The sequence below is a fragment of the Scleropages formosus genome, chromosome 11 (genome assembly GCF_900964775.1).
Source record: "Scleropages formosus chromosome 11, fSclFor1.1, whole genome shotgun sequence".
NCBI lineage: Eukaryota > Metazoa > Chordata > Actinopteri > Osteoglossiformes > Osteoglossidae > Scleropages > Scleropages formosus.
Genome location: NC_041816.1, coordinates 23,856,878 through 23,873,057, shown reverse-complemented (window position 1 = coordinate 23,873,057; position 16,180 = coordinate 23,856,878). Strand labels below are relative to the sequence as shown.

General features: G+C 44.4%; 1 protein-coding gene across 1 annotated transcript in view; it reads left to right on the top strand.

Annotated features, from left to right (window-relative positions):
• The first annotated feature begins 1,077 nt into the window (after positions 1-1,077).
• LOC108941207 (anoctamin-5-like) overlaps positions 1,078-16,180 on the top strand; it is a 36,249-nt gene continuing 21,146 nt past the window's right edge. The window contains exons 1-2 of the mRNA XM_018763881.2: positions 1,078-1,254; positions 9,301-9,368. Coding sequence (XP_018619397.1) covers positions 1,179-1,254; positions 9,301-9,368 — 144 coding nt within the window. The 5' untranslated portion in view covers positions 1,078-1,178. The remainder of the gene's footprint in view (positions 1,255-9,300; positions 9,369-16,180) is intronic.

Sequence of the window (16,180 nt, the reverse complement as noted above, 5' to 3'; positions counted from 1 at the left end):
CATGAGTAATTTGTTTCAGTGAGTAAGAGAGATTTGGTTTAGTAGATTTATGATTTTAATTTTTCCAGATACAAGAAACGCTCATACGACTGTCAACCGGCTCGTGCAGGCGCACGTGGGGTTGTAGATGAAACCTTGTGCGCTATTGACCAGTAGATGTCACTAAAACCCCAGCTGCCCGAAAAATGTAATTCATGATCTGAGTTTGACTGGGGGGGCGCAGTAGCGCAGTGGGTTGGACCGGGTCCTGCTCTCCAGTGGGTCTAGGGTTCGAATCCCGCCTTGGGTGCCTTGCGACAGACTGGCGTCCTGTCTTGGGTGTGTCCCCTCCAGCCCTGCGCTGCCTGGTTAGGCTCCGGCTCCCCGCGACCCCCTATAGGACAAACGGTTCAGACTGTCACTGTATGTGTGTTTCGTTCTGTATAAATGTGAAAGTTTTAATAATAAAGTAACATTATATACATCCACGTAAAACCAACTCCACACTGAGCTATTAGCTGATTAGCATATACTAACATACAGAAGTGCAATTCCGTTTCTGCATTTTTTTTTTATTCCCCCCCTCTCCTTTTTAAGAAATTTTCAACTGAAAACCTGCTGCTGGAAAAGTGGGGCTATAGCCCTTTCCCATTCAAGACTTCCTTTTCGCTGGTAAAAGTTACCTACATTTTTTTTCTTTGACTGTTATAATTGATTAGTTAAACTACTGCGGGTTTAGGCAGTAGTGCCGCCATCGTTAACATTACAGTTGTGCATATTAGTTTTTACTTTAGTTTATGGAGTAAATCCGGGAATGTGTCCTTGCTTTTACGTCGATTTCCCATGGCTGCAATGTAACAAATGGTTTCAAGAATATTCAAGAGAGAATATATCACGTACAGTTTGGGAGACTTTTTCCACTAAGTGATTCAAGCCACATCTTCCGCTACGATACGGTAAATCAGACTCCGACAGGCGGCGCAAAAAGTCCCTTCTTTGAACCACGAGACTCGTCTCCTATTGGTCTTCAGTCAGCCCTCTGAAACCAACCTATACGTAATATAGGCGCAGAACATTTCTCAAGCGTGAATAGCCGCGCACAGCGCACGCCGAACGGGGCTGCTCCGCTAAATAGCGGCACCGAAACCATCGGGCCTTTGAATCTTCAAAAATAGAAGTAGCCCGTATTTTGAAACAAGATGAACCTCCTGCAGGATCGCGCTGAGAGCGATGTGTTACTTGAAATGGAGAATACGCGTGATCCTGCGAGCGCAGGTAAGTGTGAACGGCCGCTACACTTCAATCACGTTGCCGCCGAGAGCGGTAACATATCATGTAACAGTTGCTCATATTCAGTGTGTGATCATTAAATCAAAGGCAAGAAGTTCGCGCTGAGAAGCTGCGATCACGACACGGCTCTGCCTGGTGACACTCCTTATTGTTTCCACTGGCTGTGAGCGCGTTCGGAGCGATGTGTTGAAGGAAGTAAGACCGCGTTAGTGACCGAATTAGTGACCGAATTGACCGCGCCTCTCGTAAGTCTAACGGGCGGATGGATGGCTGAAGATGACGTTTGAACGCGGCGCGCGATGCGTTCGTGACCTCATCCTTTGAAGAACCGCTTACGCGCCGTCAACAAGTGGAGCTTGAGCTCTTAATAGCGCTTTAATAAGACTTTAATAGGTATTTAATAGCTCTGTAATAGGCTTGATTGCCTGCAGTCGAGTTGATCGGCGAAGGGCACGCAGGTGCCTAAGGGTGGGTGTGGGTGTGGGTGTGGGTGTGTTGCGCGCGCACGACTCTCCTCTCCTCCCTAATTGCATTACTGGCCACGTGATTCTGATGCAGTCCTTCTTGAACACCCAGTCCAGGTGGTCCTGTCCACTGGGACACTGGTGCTGTTCTTGGGTGTAGCTTCTCAGCAGGTAACCCAGTGGTTTGGTGGGCTTCTGGGACATTGATTTCTCTTGCCCCCCCCCCCCCCCCAAGGTTCTTTACTGGGGCTTTTGTGGCTAAACCTGTTTATTGGGCCTATAGCCGTGTGAGCAGTTTCATGTACAAGATGCACTCTGGCTTGAGCCTTGTGGAGACCAGCTCTGGAAGCCATATTCCCAGAAATCTAATTAAGTGAATGTTTATTGAAATCAGATGGATGGCTTCACATAGAGCATTTTTTAAATGTATTTATATGAGCAGGTTTTTTCTTAATGGAGTGCTATGGCCTTTTTTTTTTTTTTTCTGATGAAGGGGCTCCGAAGATTAAAATCTTGCCAAGTCTTATAATTTGTTTTCAGCAACATTGCCGTTTAAGTTCGGGAACGGCACTGAAGCGCTTCCTCGGTGTTCTGGCATGCTGTGCTCACAAATGGTTTGGATCATTTATGGCGAAGCACTTCTCCTTGGTGGAGAATAACAATGCAATGGTTTTAGGATCATTCTGTTAATGTGTAATTTCAGTAATTTGCTGCCCTAGTGATTCGCAGACCATTGATTTCTCTATCACTAGTTATTCCTGTACCATCAGTTTGTTCGTTTACCTGATGCTTTTACTCCAAAGCACCTTGGGGTTAAATTTACATTTATTCATTTAGCAGACACCCATATGAACAAACGTTCATCATACGAATGGGTGCATAAAAATTTATCTGAATATCCACGGTACCTGATCACCTTCCTAGTAATTTTTTTTTTTTTTTTTTTTTTTTTTTTTTAAAATATGTATAAACATTTACATTTTCTTACAGGAGTAGCTACATAAAGGTTTATCCAGGTGTGATCTCAAAGTTATAGAGCATACACGTTTACACCTTACGTGAGCTTGAGAGATGATGGGCAAAGTCAGTTTTACGACCCCTTTTTAAATGTGGACAGAGATTCAGCAGTTCTGAGTGAGCGGGGGAGGTTGTTCCACCACAATGAAGCCAGAATCAAGAAAATGTACACTTATTTATTTAGGCACTTATTTTGTCATATCAAGTGAAAGTGTGCTGCACCAACATATGAAGAGAGATAGATGCAGACATGTGATTTTCCCATTTATACAGGATAGTATTTTTTACTTTATTAATTCAAGGTGAGCGCCTAGCTCAGTGGTACCGCAGCTGGAGGTGAGATTTGAACCTGGATCCTGACCTGAAACACAAGGAACTGTCTGATAATGTTTATTTTCTGGATAGACGAGTGGATCTGGACCTTGCAGAAGTCTGTCCATGCGGTATGGGTGTGAGGTATACAATTATGTAAAGAGAGTAATGAACTGTTTCCTGTGAGGACATAAAGGGTAGTTTTAGGGGGAGTGGGGGCTTTTTCCCACAATTCTTTAAGCAATAGCGTTTGGTAGGAGAGCATGGTCAGATCCCCTCCTCTCCCCAACTACAATGACCGAGGAACATGCAGTTCGTTGCATCATGTCTGCTCCTCACCGCAACTTTTATGCAAAGTAAGCTCTCTGTTCCACTTCACTTTTGCCCTATGACCACGCTGAGCAGAATTTCCCAATGAAGCGCTACCCCCATTCCTTGGTAATAAGAGTTAATTCATTCAGCGAATTTTGACCCATCGTGTGAATTCCCGTTGTGAGGGGGTGGCATTGTTTCCTAGGACATATGTTCACAGAAGGCAACTCACACACACACACATACTGTCTGAAACCACTTGCGGCAAACCGGAGCCTAACCCAGCATCACAAGGCTGGAGGGAGGAGGGGACACCTAGGATGGGACACCAGTCTGTCGCAGAGCACCCCAAGTGGGATTAGAACCCCAGACCTGCCAGAGAGCGGGACCTGGCCAAGCCTGCTGTGCCACCACACCCCTGTCAGAAGGCAACTGTATCTGTATAAGTAGTTAAAATACCAAATAATAAAGTATTTCAATATGAGACAGTAACACTGAAATACTTAATATTTGTAATTTATTCCTTATTTCTAGCTTGTGCTTTAACATACAGAGTTGTTTGAAAGTATGTGAACCCTGTAGGGAGGCTCGTTATTCATGTATGAAATGTTTCCCATAAAGTCTAAATGTTCAATCTTTAACTTAGAAGATGAGTAAATGACTATGATTTATACCCCTGACTCTACTTACCTACTTAGTTTAACCAGTGTAATTTGAGTTTCACTTAATTTCGCACCTACACTACTTCTGTTTCTACTATGCATGTGATTTCCTCAAAAATAAAATATGGAATTGGTCATTGCACATCTATTATTTCACATGATAAACATTGATTCTCATTAAATAACCATTTTGTGGTTAAAGCTAAGGGACACCAGGACTTACCATACTTTCCAGCAGCACAGTATTTTCATTTGTTCCTCCAGTATCAAAAACCACTTGTCCAGTGTATAGTTGTTAAGTTCTGGAGTCCATCCAGGAAGCTTTAGGGTGTGAGATAGGTTACACCCCGTATGGAGGCCTTTTGATAATTTTGACTCAAGGATGTTTATGATATGAAGTTCACGAGAAAATTCACTCTCTACATCTTTCACTTTGCAAAGCTCATGGACGCTGTGAAGTTCAACAAAAAAAAAAATTAAAATCATTCTCAAATTAGATTCATCTTAATCGGTGGATCTGATTGGTTGAGACGATGCGGGGAAAAAAAAAGAATTTATTCAAGATTCAAGAGTTTATTGTCATGTGTACAGTAAACAGTTCGTTACACCGTACAATGAAATTCTTACTCTGTGAATCTTCTCGGCAGCCTATGACATAAATTGTAAGGACATAAGGAAAGAAAAACACAAGGCGTGAATCACAAATTTACAAAAATTGCTATTAGTGCAAAAATCCAAGAAACAAAGTTATATATGTATATCGAGCGTGCAGTGCGCAGTGTAAACATGGAAGTCGTACATGGGTAGTCTGTGGTCTCTGATGATATTGGCGTTGTGGATGTGTATGTGTGTGTAGGAGGGATGGGGGGAGGTAGTTGACACCTCTCAGGCTCAGAGGGTAATCGGTGTCTGTCGTGATGGTTGGAGAGGCAGTGGATGGGTGTCGTTCACAAGTCTGATGGCCTGTGGGTAAAAACAGTTTTTCAGCCTTGAAGTTCTGCCTTTAACACTCCTGTAGCGTCTGCCTGATGGTAAGGGTGTGAAAAGGCTGAGCTGCGGGTGACTATTGTTCTTGGTGATGTTTATGGCTTTAGTCAAAATATCAGCCATAATGCATGTGTCAGTTTAATTTTGCTGGTGGTTTTTACTGTATTGCAGTTATGCGATTGGCCAGCTGCATGGTGTGATGGTGGCTGTGCAGATCTTGCAGCATTTCCCATAGGAGTGCTGGGGTCTGGAGTCCGCACCCGTAGGGAGCTGAGTGGCTCGCTGCTGCACTAAGTGCTGAGAATGACCATCCCCACCCATCAGGTGAGCCACATCTGGCATACAGATGTGTGCGCCCCAGAACTGGCCATCACACCGGACCCAGTTCACAGCTGGTTATCACCTCATACAATACTGTGAGGGATGGTCATTGTTTTTCAGGCTTCTGGTAGCATATGGTTATCAAGCATGATGCTTTTAAACAGGATTGGGCACAGCTGGTAGTGTAGTGATTACAGCTGCTGTCTTTGGACCCAGAGGTCGCAGGTTTGAGTCCCACCTCCAGTCGTAGGACCCTTGAGCAATGTGCTTTACCCTCAGTTGCTCTAGTAGAATTATCTGGCTGTATAAATGGGTAAATAATTGTAAGCAGATTAACATTGTAAGCTTCTTTGGGGAAAAGTGTGAAATAAATGCGTTGGTGGTTGTAGTTATTGTATGCTGTCGATGTTTTTCAAAGATTATGTTTATGCCTGTGATGGACTGGTGTCCTGTCGAGGGTGATGCGCCCACTGCTTCCGGGATAGGCTCCGGATCACTGCGACTCAGCTCACGACATAGCGGTTATTGAATGTGGATGCATGGATAATATTTACAATAACCCTGTTTTAGTTAGGGTGTCTTGTCTAGGGTACTATATAGCTAAGTATGTTTTTTTTTTAAAAGTTCGCTTTATATGGTTAAGTACAATTAAATCAATAAAATACAACCATTTTCCATTAAGCAAAATTATTAACATATATGCTCCCATATCCATTTGCTATGCACGTCTTCCAGTCTTTTTAAAGATGAAAACAGTTGTTTCCTCCTTACCAGGTTATTGAATGTGTAAATTACAGTAATCTGAACACGCGAGGTATTCGGTGATATTTTCAGAAGTTTGCCACAAAAATGTTGTTTTTATAAGGGCAGCGTAGCCACAAGAGCCGGCTGCTGTGCTGCTCGTGCTCTAAGTCTGGGTGTTTCTCTCTTTCTCTATTTCTGCATTTCCTTAGCCAGTCTGCCGCCACTTTTACTTCCCTTCCCCACTGTTGCGTGTAGCGGCGCTTCTTATTGATTTGCTCGCGGCCGTCGCTCTGTGATCTCCTGGGCATCGGGACGAGACGTCGGCGGAGGACGCGTTTCCAAAACACATTTTAGTGATAAAAAATGTCACAGAATTGATTTCTATATCTGACCCCTGGCATCTAGATGAGTTCCCAGAAGCACTGATGTTTTTGCTAACGGCATGAAATGAAGATCTCAGAAAATCGTGGTACGAGTGAAATGCCGTAATGCATACCGTGCCGCTTGAAAGTATGGTAGCCCTTGGTGTCCTTTGGTTTTACCACGAAATGCTTATTTAATGAGAATCTGTGTTTTTCATGTGACATAATAGGTGTGTAATGACCAATTCCGTATGTTGCTTTAGAGGAAGTCGTGTGCGTAGTAGAAACACACAAGTAGGGCAGGTGTAAAAATAAGTGAAGCCCAAGTTACACTGGTTAGACCACATATGTAAGCAGAATCATTGGTGTAAATCGTAGTAATTTATTTATTATTTAGCTGAAATTTTTCTCCAAAGCAACTTACAATATTAAGGTACTTAAATACACACACACACATCTTCTGAACCGCTTGTCCCATACGGGGTCACGGGGTCGCGGAGCCTAACCCGGCAACACAGGGTGGAAGGCCGGAGGGGGAGGGGACGCACCCAGGACGGGACGCCAGGCCGTCGCAAGGCACCCCAAGCGGGACTTAAACCCCAGACCCACCGGAGAGCAGGACCCAGTCCAACCCACTGCGCCACAACGCCCCCCGTACTTACAATAATTTACCCATTTATACGACTGGGTAATTTTACTGGAGCAATGCCTGGGTAAGTACCCTGCTCAAGGGCACTACAGCTGGAGGTTAGAATCAAACCTTCAACTTTTGGGTCTAAAGACAGTAGCTTTAACCACTATTCTACCAGCAGTATTCTTTTTATATGTGTAATAATTTATACGAGGATAATGACCAACCCTATAGGGTTCACAGACCTTGAAGCAGCGCTGTACATACTACACGTGTACTACATAGTGAAGCGCCAAACGTAGTATATTACACCTCTGATTTTTGGAGGACGATTTATACGCCGGCTCGACTTACACACCTGCATATATGGTACTTTTAGTCGGAGTCGGTGCATTTTTATCGACTCCGACTCCAGTAACCCAATAATTGCTTTCGATTCCACGACTCCAACTCCACAGCACTGATTCAATCCTGGGCCCTTTAAGTCCGAGGCAACAGCTCTAACCGCCGTGCCACCTGCTGGCATCCAAGTGGCTGCAGCATCTTTGCAGCTGCTCTTTCAGCTGCGCCCCAGTTAATAAGTGCCCCATTCATTATGCATGGGGGCCCACAGTGTTACATAACGGTACAAATATTTCACCGCTCTTCTCTTGTTTACTGTCAAACTGTCCTAATTTCCACTGTGGCATAATATTTAGAGCAGCTTGACAGGTATGTGTGTGGGGTGGCAAGCAGCATTTATTTATATACATTTATTAATTTAGCTGATGCTTATATCCACAGCAATGTACACTGTTAAGCTGCTTACAATCATTTACACATCAGGGTCATTTAACTGAAGCAGTTCAGGGTTAGCAACTTTCTCAAGATTGCAATGGCTGTAGGTGGGATTTGAACCTATAATGTTTTGGTTTAAGGACAGCAGCTCTGACCGCTACATTACCAGCTATTTCCGCTGTTAAAGTTTAACCTACAAACACAGTATATCCACACTTCAGATTGATTTTGCACCCTGCATGACTGTTTGCGTGCTTTGCTGTGTTATTCTTGTTGTGAAGTCAACAGTAAAAGTGAAACCATTTCTTCCAGATCAATAAATGCATCATGTAGCAACTGTGTTGTCATGGCAACGGGGCTTCCCCACCCCCGTAATGTCAGTCTGCAGAACTTGTAAAAAGCATCTGATGCGATACGCCTCTCTTGTTTCTCGGGTCTTCATTCGGTGGTCATGTTGCACAGATGTCATTTATGTCGTGTGAGCGGTTTTGTTTTCCGCAACACGCCCGGTTCGCGAAGGGCTCAGAGGGGAGTGGCACTTCCTGTTTGCTTGCATGGCCCTACCTTCGGAAACTTCGACCTTCCTGCGATGGCCGAAAGGACGAGGCAACAAGATGATAAGACATGTCCTATATAAATATAACACACGGTACAAATATGACATATAAATGTTACATTTTCTGTCTCAATCCTAAGTAAAAATAAATGGAGTGTGTATCTGTAAAGGGGAAAGACTGTTTCCTGCCCCTGAACAGGGGAAAGGTGGGGGCTCAGAAAAAGCAGAATCTTTGTAAAACTAGTGCATTTCTTTCAAACCACCAGGGCACGAGTGAAATATCATGCTACATAAAATATGAATCTTTCCAAAACTATTCCAAGTTTTCGCCCGCACTGGATTATATATACACTATAAATGCATATCGGGCAACACAGTGGCACAACGAGTAGCGCTGCTGTCTCACAGCATCTGGGTGGTGCGAGAGAACGTGGGTTTGATCCCTGCTCAGCCTGTATGGCGTTTGCATGTTCTTCCCGCGTCTATGGTTTTCTCCCGCAGTCCAAAGACATGCTGTTTGCGTTCCCCCATAGTGTGTGAGTGACAGAGAGAGTGTGTTTCACTGATGTATGGATGAGTGATCCAGTGTAAGTATCTGTGTGCTCTGGTTTCCTCCCACACTCCAAAGACATGCTGTTCATGTTCAGGTTCCCCCATAGTGTGAGTGACAAAGAGTATGTGTTCCACTGATGTATCGATGAGTGACCCAGTGTAAGTGGTGTATCTAGCAGTGTAAGTCACCATGGTGAATAAGGTGTGTGGGCTGATGACACTACATAGAGTTCATTGGTAGTTGCTTTGGGAGAAAAGTGTCTGCTAAATAAATGGAAATATAAACAATCCTGGTCCCCATCTCCCTAACATCTGCTCTGTGTTTGCTTCGTAGATGACAACAATGGGCACGCCCAGGTATCTGCAACCCGTGAGGAGTCCCAAGCAGCTGGGAGGCAAGAAGTAAGATCCTCTGCAGGTTTTTAAAAGAATTCTTATTAAAATAATTAAATACTCAATGTGATTAAATAATCAATCTAATTAAATAATCATTAATTGCGATTTTTCAATAAAATCTTCACCGCTGTGGATTCCCTCTACTGCCTTTGGAAACCTTGCATGATGGCTTGTTTTGCTTTAAAGAGCTTTACACTGGTGTTAGAGTCAGGGTTAGTAGGCTAGGGTTAGTGGCAAGCTGTTGCCACGGATCTTTTAAATGTACCATCGGGCTCTTCTCATTTTATATTATGTTACATGACATTACACTTACATTTTTTGACTGAACGGATGCTTCTCCGAAGTCATGTCCAAGTCATCGTAAATAAGAGTGTATTTCACATCGGGCAAAGAGCATTAGATGGCGACCCGTGCTTGTTGCTGCACATCACACAAATAGCTGTCTATTATTGATTCCGACAGGGAACATAAAGTTGATGTAATGAAAATGTACCGAGCTGTTAGGAGATGGTGGGAGAAGTGGGATTGAAAGAGACGCATTTTAAGGATATTCTTGAATGCTGAGATGGTTCCAGCAGTTCTGAGGGAGAGAGGGAGCCCATTCTGCCACATCAGTTTTGGACCCCTTGTTAGTGGGACTCTCAGACAGCCAGAGGTTGAGGACCATTGCACTCCTACCAGGGTGTAATTAGAGTCTTGAACTTGATATGAGCAGCCATAAGCAATATAGAGAGATGAGGAGATGAGATTCATCAGGATGCTTTGACATAGTAGCCCATGTTTGCTTAATGCATAACAGATCATCAGATGATAGACCCAACCTAGGAAATGTAGTGTCACTAAGCTGAATGACTCATCTTGATGTTAATGTTGATTTAGTGTTTATTATGCAGCACTAGAGAGCGGAGCCTGCAGTGGCGGTGCAGCACGGCTGCTCCATACCGATGTTAGATGTCGCCCATCTGTTGCAGCGCTGCAACAGATGGGCCGCATTGCGTGGCTGCATGAGCATGAAGAGCCTCACTTGTTTAAGCCCAAGTCACAAGATGTTGTTGTGACTGAAAACACATACTGGCCTCTTTCTGCGCTGCTCAGCTCAGGATGGTTCATCGACACTGCCTGTGTGTTTTATACACACACACACACACACACACACACACACACACACACACACACTGGCTGAAGCCGCTTGTCCCGAGCGGGGTCACAGCAAACCGAAGCCTAACCCGGCAACGCAGGGTTGGAGGGGGAGGGGAGACACCCAGGACAGGACACCATCCATTGCAAGGCACCCCAAGCAGGACTCGAACCCGAGACCCACCAGAGAGCAGGTCTCAGCCAAGCCCGCTGCACCACCGCACCCCCTTTGTGTGTTTTTCTCAAGTGAAATGCATAACAGGTTCTTGACTTTTTGAACTGTGTGTAGAAGTGTGTGGATCTCATTGGTGGCTTAGAGGATTACTGGAAATGTCGGTGTCGTCCCCAAAACCTCACACCGACTGCCCCGAGTGCTCTTGGTTTTGAAACACGTTCTTACCGTACAGTTCTGCAAAATCGGTGTCTTTCTGCGTTCGTGGCTGTAAATTCGGTTAATGCTTTGGAGAAATTAAAATGGGAACTTTTACCGAAAAGGTCAGACTCTTTATACTGCACTATGGGGCAGTAAATTGCTGAAATACTTGATGTAAACTAGTTTCAAGTTGAGGAGCTCCACCAAGCTGGCTTCCTCTTCCAGTTGTCTTGGGAGCTGCTGGACAGCAGCATCTCACACTTACCGTGATAGACACGTTTTAACCCTTAGAGGACATGCTCCTTATTCCTGTGCTCAGTTCGGATGTCCCCATTGGACACACGAATACATGATAAGCTTGTTCCTCAACTGGGGACTGGAAGTTTGTTCGTAACTTGATGTTTTGTGAATCCAAAGTCCCTTTTACCACTTGCTCACAGTCAAAACCTCGACGTATCTCTGGTTGAGTGTGTGTGTGTGTGGGGAAGTGGCAGACAGGAGAAGGAAGTGGTTTGTCTGTGTCTTTTTTCCAGACATGTCTGAGGGTGCAAACAGGGAGAAATGTGCACACCCTGAGTTGGACTGGAACCTCAGTCCCACCAGGCAGCTGGTTGTCCCATGTCCCGACAATATGCTGCTTAGGTTGTGTAAAAACCTCAGATACAGATATATATATATATATACACACACACACACACACACACACACACACACACACACACACACACACACACACACACACACATTGTCTGAAACCACTTGTCCCGAGCGGGGTCTTGGCAAACTGGAGCCTAACCCTGCAGCACAGGGTGCAAGGCTGGAGGGGGAGGGGACGCACCCGGGACAGGACACCAGTCCGTCGCAAGGCACCCCAAGTGGGACTCAAACCCCAGACCCACCGGAAAGCAGGACCTGGCCGAGCCCCCTGCACCACCGCGGCCCCCTGGTACAGTTATAATGAATTTAAAAAATCTCAGTTTATTTCCTACTATTAAAATCTTTATTTAGTAACTAAAACCACACAGTATGTCATGCCCACTTGAAAATATAACCAATAAAATTTATTTAATAAAACTAACCAATACAAATATTGGATTTACTTACTTAATAAATAAATAAATAAATATTGAAAACATAAAGGCTCAAACAATTATAATTAAAGAATTTAAAAAATCTGAGATATTTTTATTTAAATAATAAAAAAACTCCAAGTGGCCTTAAAATCAATTTAAAATTACTGAAAAATCGCGCAACCTCCCGGTCAGTCCATACGGTTGACCGATTTATCGCATAAGCCTGTGCCTCATTAGCTAATTGTGGCCACTTTTAATTTTCTGTATCACCAATAATCAGAAAGTTAAATATCCCTCTGTTCATTTAGAGGTTAGCTTCTGTTTGGTCGCCAGTAAGGCTATACAATAGAAAAAATACTGTGACTTTTTATCTAAGCATTTTTATTAACTTCAGGCTACATTAAAATTAATTTAAAATGACTGAAAATAAAAATGTGCTATCGCCATTATGTCACATATTGACAGATTCCTCCCAGGAACACGTGTAATGTTCTTCATCTTGTTATTAATCACCGACACTCAGGAACGCCAGACAGGAGGTTTAAACACTGTGAAAAAGAGTTGAATGAAGGCGGTTCACCACTCCTGTACTGTTTAGGTAAATCCTACTCCAAATTAATGGCTGAGCGTGGAAATGCAAGTCACTTTCATGCCGCAACAAACTGACATTTTAGAAAATGTCTCGGTTCTGGCTCCCTTATGGTGGAACGACCTCCCCCTCCCACTCAGAACTGCTGAATCTCTGTCCACATTGAAAAAGGGTGTGAAAACTCACCTCTTCCAGACTTACTTGGCCCATCATCTCTTAAGTTCATGTAAGGTGTAAATGTCTATGCACCATAACTTTAAGATGATGCCCGGGTAAACCTTTACACAGCTACTACTGTAACGTAACGTAAATGTTTATATGTATCTCAAAAAAAAAAAAATACTAGTAAGGTGATCAGGAATTGTGGATCTTCTGATAAAGTTTTACGCAGCTACTCGTGTGATGAACGTTGGTTCATATGGTGGAAAGAAACAAACCAACTGTGCTTTAGAATCACACGTCTGCATCTAAGTACCGAACGAGTATCATCTCTTTCTCCTAATGTAATGAACACATTGTATTTTCTATGAGATGTACGTCGCTTTGGAGAAAAGCGTCCGCTGAACGAATACATGTAAATGTAAAACATACGTGAGAAAAATGCAGTTAAACATAGATAACTGGAAACTGTTACAATGTGAAATTTAATTACTTGACCGCTAGTAACACTAATAGTCAGTGTAGTATGTATGTATTTGCTGGCTGCTTATATTTCCAGCGCATGTACTTTTTCTAAGAAATGCCATAGTCAGTATCTTTTAATTAGTCTCTATCCGACTCTTTGAGCCGAGTTGCAACAGGAAAGCAGGAACTTGTTTACTACTCTTCCTGTCTCTTGAGGGTAAGAGCATAAGCAGCAGGTTTGCCTTCCTATGCGTGTCTGTTGACGTGGGTGTGCATGTTCGTCCATTTCTGTCTCTCCACTATAATTTGTCTAGAAGAACTTGGGGGAAAAAAAAAAAATCTGAGCAGCGATGCAGAAAACCGGACGGGCGACCTGTATTTATTTTGCACGAGGGGCAATACACAGAAATAAGCATGAATAAGACAGCATTAAGGTGGCACGGTGGCGCAGCGGGTAGCGCTGTTGGCCTTGCACCGGACTTGTTCGGTTGTAGGTTCGCATCCAGGTCAGTCTGTGTGAAGTTTGCGTGTTCTCTCTCCATCTTTGTGGGTTTCCTCTGGGCGCTCTGGTTTCCTCCCCCAGTCCAAAGAAACCCACATCTGGTGAAGTGACAATGGTAAATTGCCCATTGTGTGTGTGTGGTTACCCTTGGATGGACTTTGATACTGTTCAGCGTGTACCCCAACCTAGCATTGCACCCAGTGATTCCAGGCCAGTCTCTGGACTCCTGTAACCCTCATCAGGCCAAGTGGTAACTGAAAGTGAAAGTAAGTTGCTGTCTCCCTGATGGCATTTTTACAGTGCACGTCAATGCACCGGATCTACATCGTTCGCAAAGGACATGGTTTGAGCTCCGTGCATCTTCACAGTTGTCGTGATTTGCCGTGCCGCCAAGTCATGACCTCTCATAGGATCTGGAGAGACGAGACCCAGAATCAGAACAGGACAGAATGTCAGAGCTGGACGTCTGAGGTGCCCTAGACCAGGGCTTCCATGTGGTCTTCTTCTCAGTTATAATTTGAGTCATGTGCCATTAAGTTCTTATCGCTCGTTTGCTAATTCTGCCTGAACAGCATGTCTTCGGAGTGTGGGAGGAAACCAGAGCACCCGGAGAAAACCCACAAAGACACAGGGTGAGAACATGCAGACTCCACAAAGACTGAGTGGGGATCAAACCCACGTCCTCTCGCACCACCCGGGCGCTGTGAGAGAGCAGCGCTACTCGCTGTCCCACCGAGCCCCCAAATGTTGGATACTACTGCTTTGTGGGGTTTAGTCTTGACATTTTCTCGATGAAGGTCTCTGGGGGGAGGTGTAGGCAGGGAGACTTCATGTCGGGTTAAGGTAGTGATCTCCCTGACAGCTGTAAACAAAGCGGTTGAAAGGTTCTCCTATGGACTGCTTTTGTTTTACACTTTGGGTTTTTATTTCTGATATGTTGCTATAGAGGAAATCATGTGTGTAGTAGAAACACACAAGTAATGCAGGTGTAAAAATAAGTTAACCCCTAGTTGCATTGCATAAACCAGGTAGGTAAATAGAATCAGGGGTGTAAATCATAGTCATTTACTCATCTTCTACGTTTAAGATTTTGATTGTATTACTTCATTTTAATATTTTATACAAGGATAATGAGCATCCCTACAGGGTTCACATACTTTCAAGCAGCACTGCATGTTGCTTTGGAAAGAAGTCTCTACCAAATGAATAAATTTAAATGGAAACGTATGAAAAATTGTAACTAAAAACGCGTCGAACGACAGCGCAGGGATTCTGTTTACGGGAATCGAGATGCTTGCAGTTTTGCTTTTACTTCCTCAGTCAGCCTACAGGCTCCCAGGGCCTGAACTCACCATGAACAGCTGCGGTGCTAATGGAGACAGGAGAGGCTCCATCTGTAACCGCTCTGTGGGTTTGATAATGCAGAAGCCCCTAATGACGACCGCTTGGTCTTCCCTTCCATTCTGCGTTCCAGCCGCTGTGGACCGCAGTTCAGTCTGAGACGGGCACTAAGCTAAGACGGTGTGGTAATACAGCACAGGGTTCGCTTGCCCTGGACCAGCAGGTGGTGCAGTGGTTAGCGTTACCACCGTTGGACTTGAAGGACCCAGGATTGAATCCCACCGATCCCCTGCTGTTGTACCCTGAAGTTTGATGCTTACCCTGGACTGGTATTAAAAACGATCCATATAAATTGATAAATGAATCCAAGCATCTTAACACTGCAGGCGATTTCGGAGAAAAGCATCACCTAAATAAATAAAAGCGTGTGTCTCGTGAGAATTGCACGTCCTCCTCAGAAAGCAGGGGACAGGACTCCGTGGTTGACGGTTCTCGATCATTTGCTTGCCAAACCGTTAGCGACTTCTCGGTATTTTGAAAGTTATTCAAAGGCCTTTCCGAAGTTACAACCCTAAAGCCGTTTGTGTGATTCGATCAGGAAAGTTTTGTTGCCGTAGCAACAACACTTTCACTTCGTATAGGCGTCTGAAAGGCGTGCGCTAAATGAATTAATAACAACTGCCTGGGTACATTAGAAGAAGGGAAAAAAAATGTGTGCAAGCATAAGATCTGCAGCTGGGGGAGCGCAGTGTGCCCTTTGGACATGTGTGAAGGTCGAAATGCGTTCAGTGCTGTGGGCTTTGGCTCGTACCCTTTCTGCGCAAACACAACGCGCTGGTGTTTCCTGTGGTGTTTGTGAGAAGCGTAAGCGCGAACCACAGCTGCGTGTCTTCGATGGCGGCTGCTCGGGAGCAATACGGCCCGGACCCGTCTCGTGCCCCCTGGCGGCTGTGCTCTTTCACAGAGTCGCTGCTGCTTGAGTGAAGAGTCAGTGCTGCACCATGTTTTCTGCAATGTACTACACTGGATGTGCGTTGCGTGTTAACAATGTGCCGGAATCGATCTTCTTTCAATTTGTGATTCTTTGGACTTTTCAGTAACAAGGCACAATGAGCTGAAGAAGGTGGTTCATTACAGTCCTCACCAGATGTTTGCCACCACACATGTGCACTCCTCACC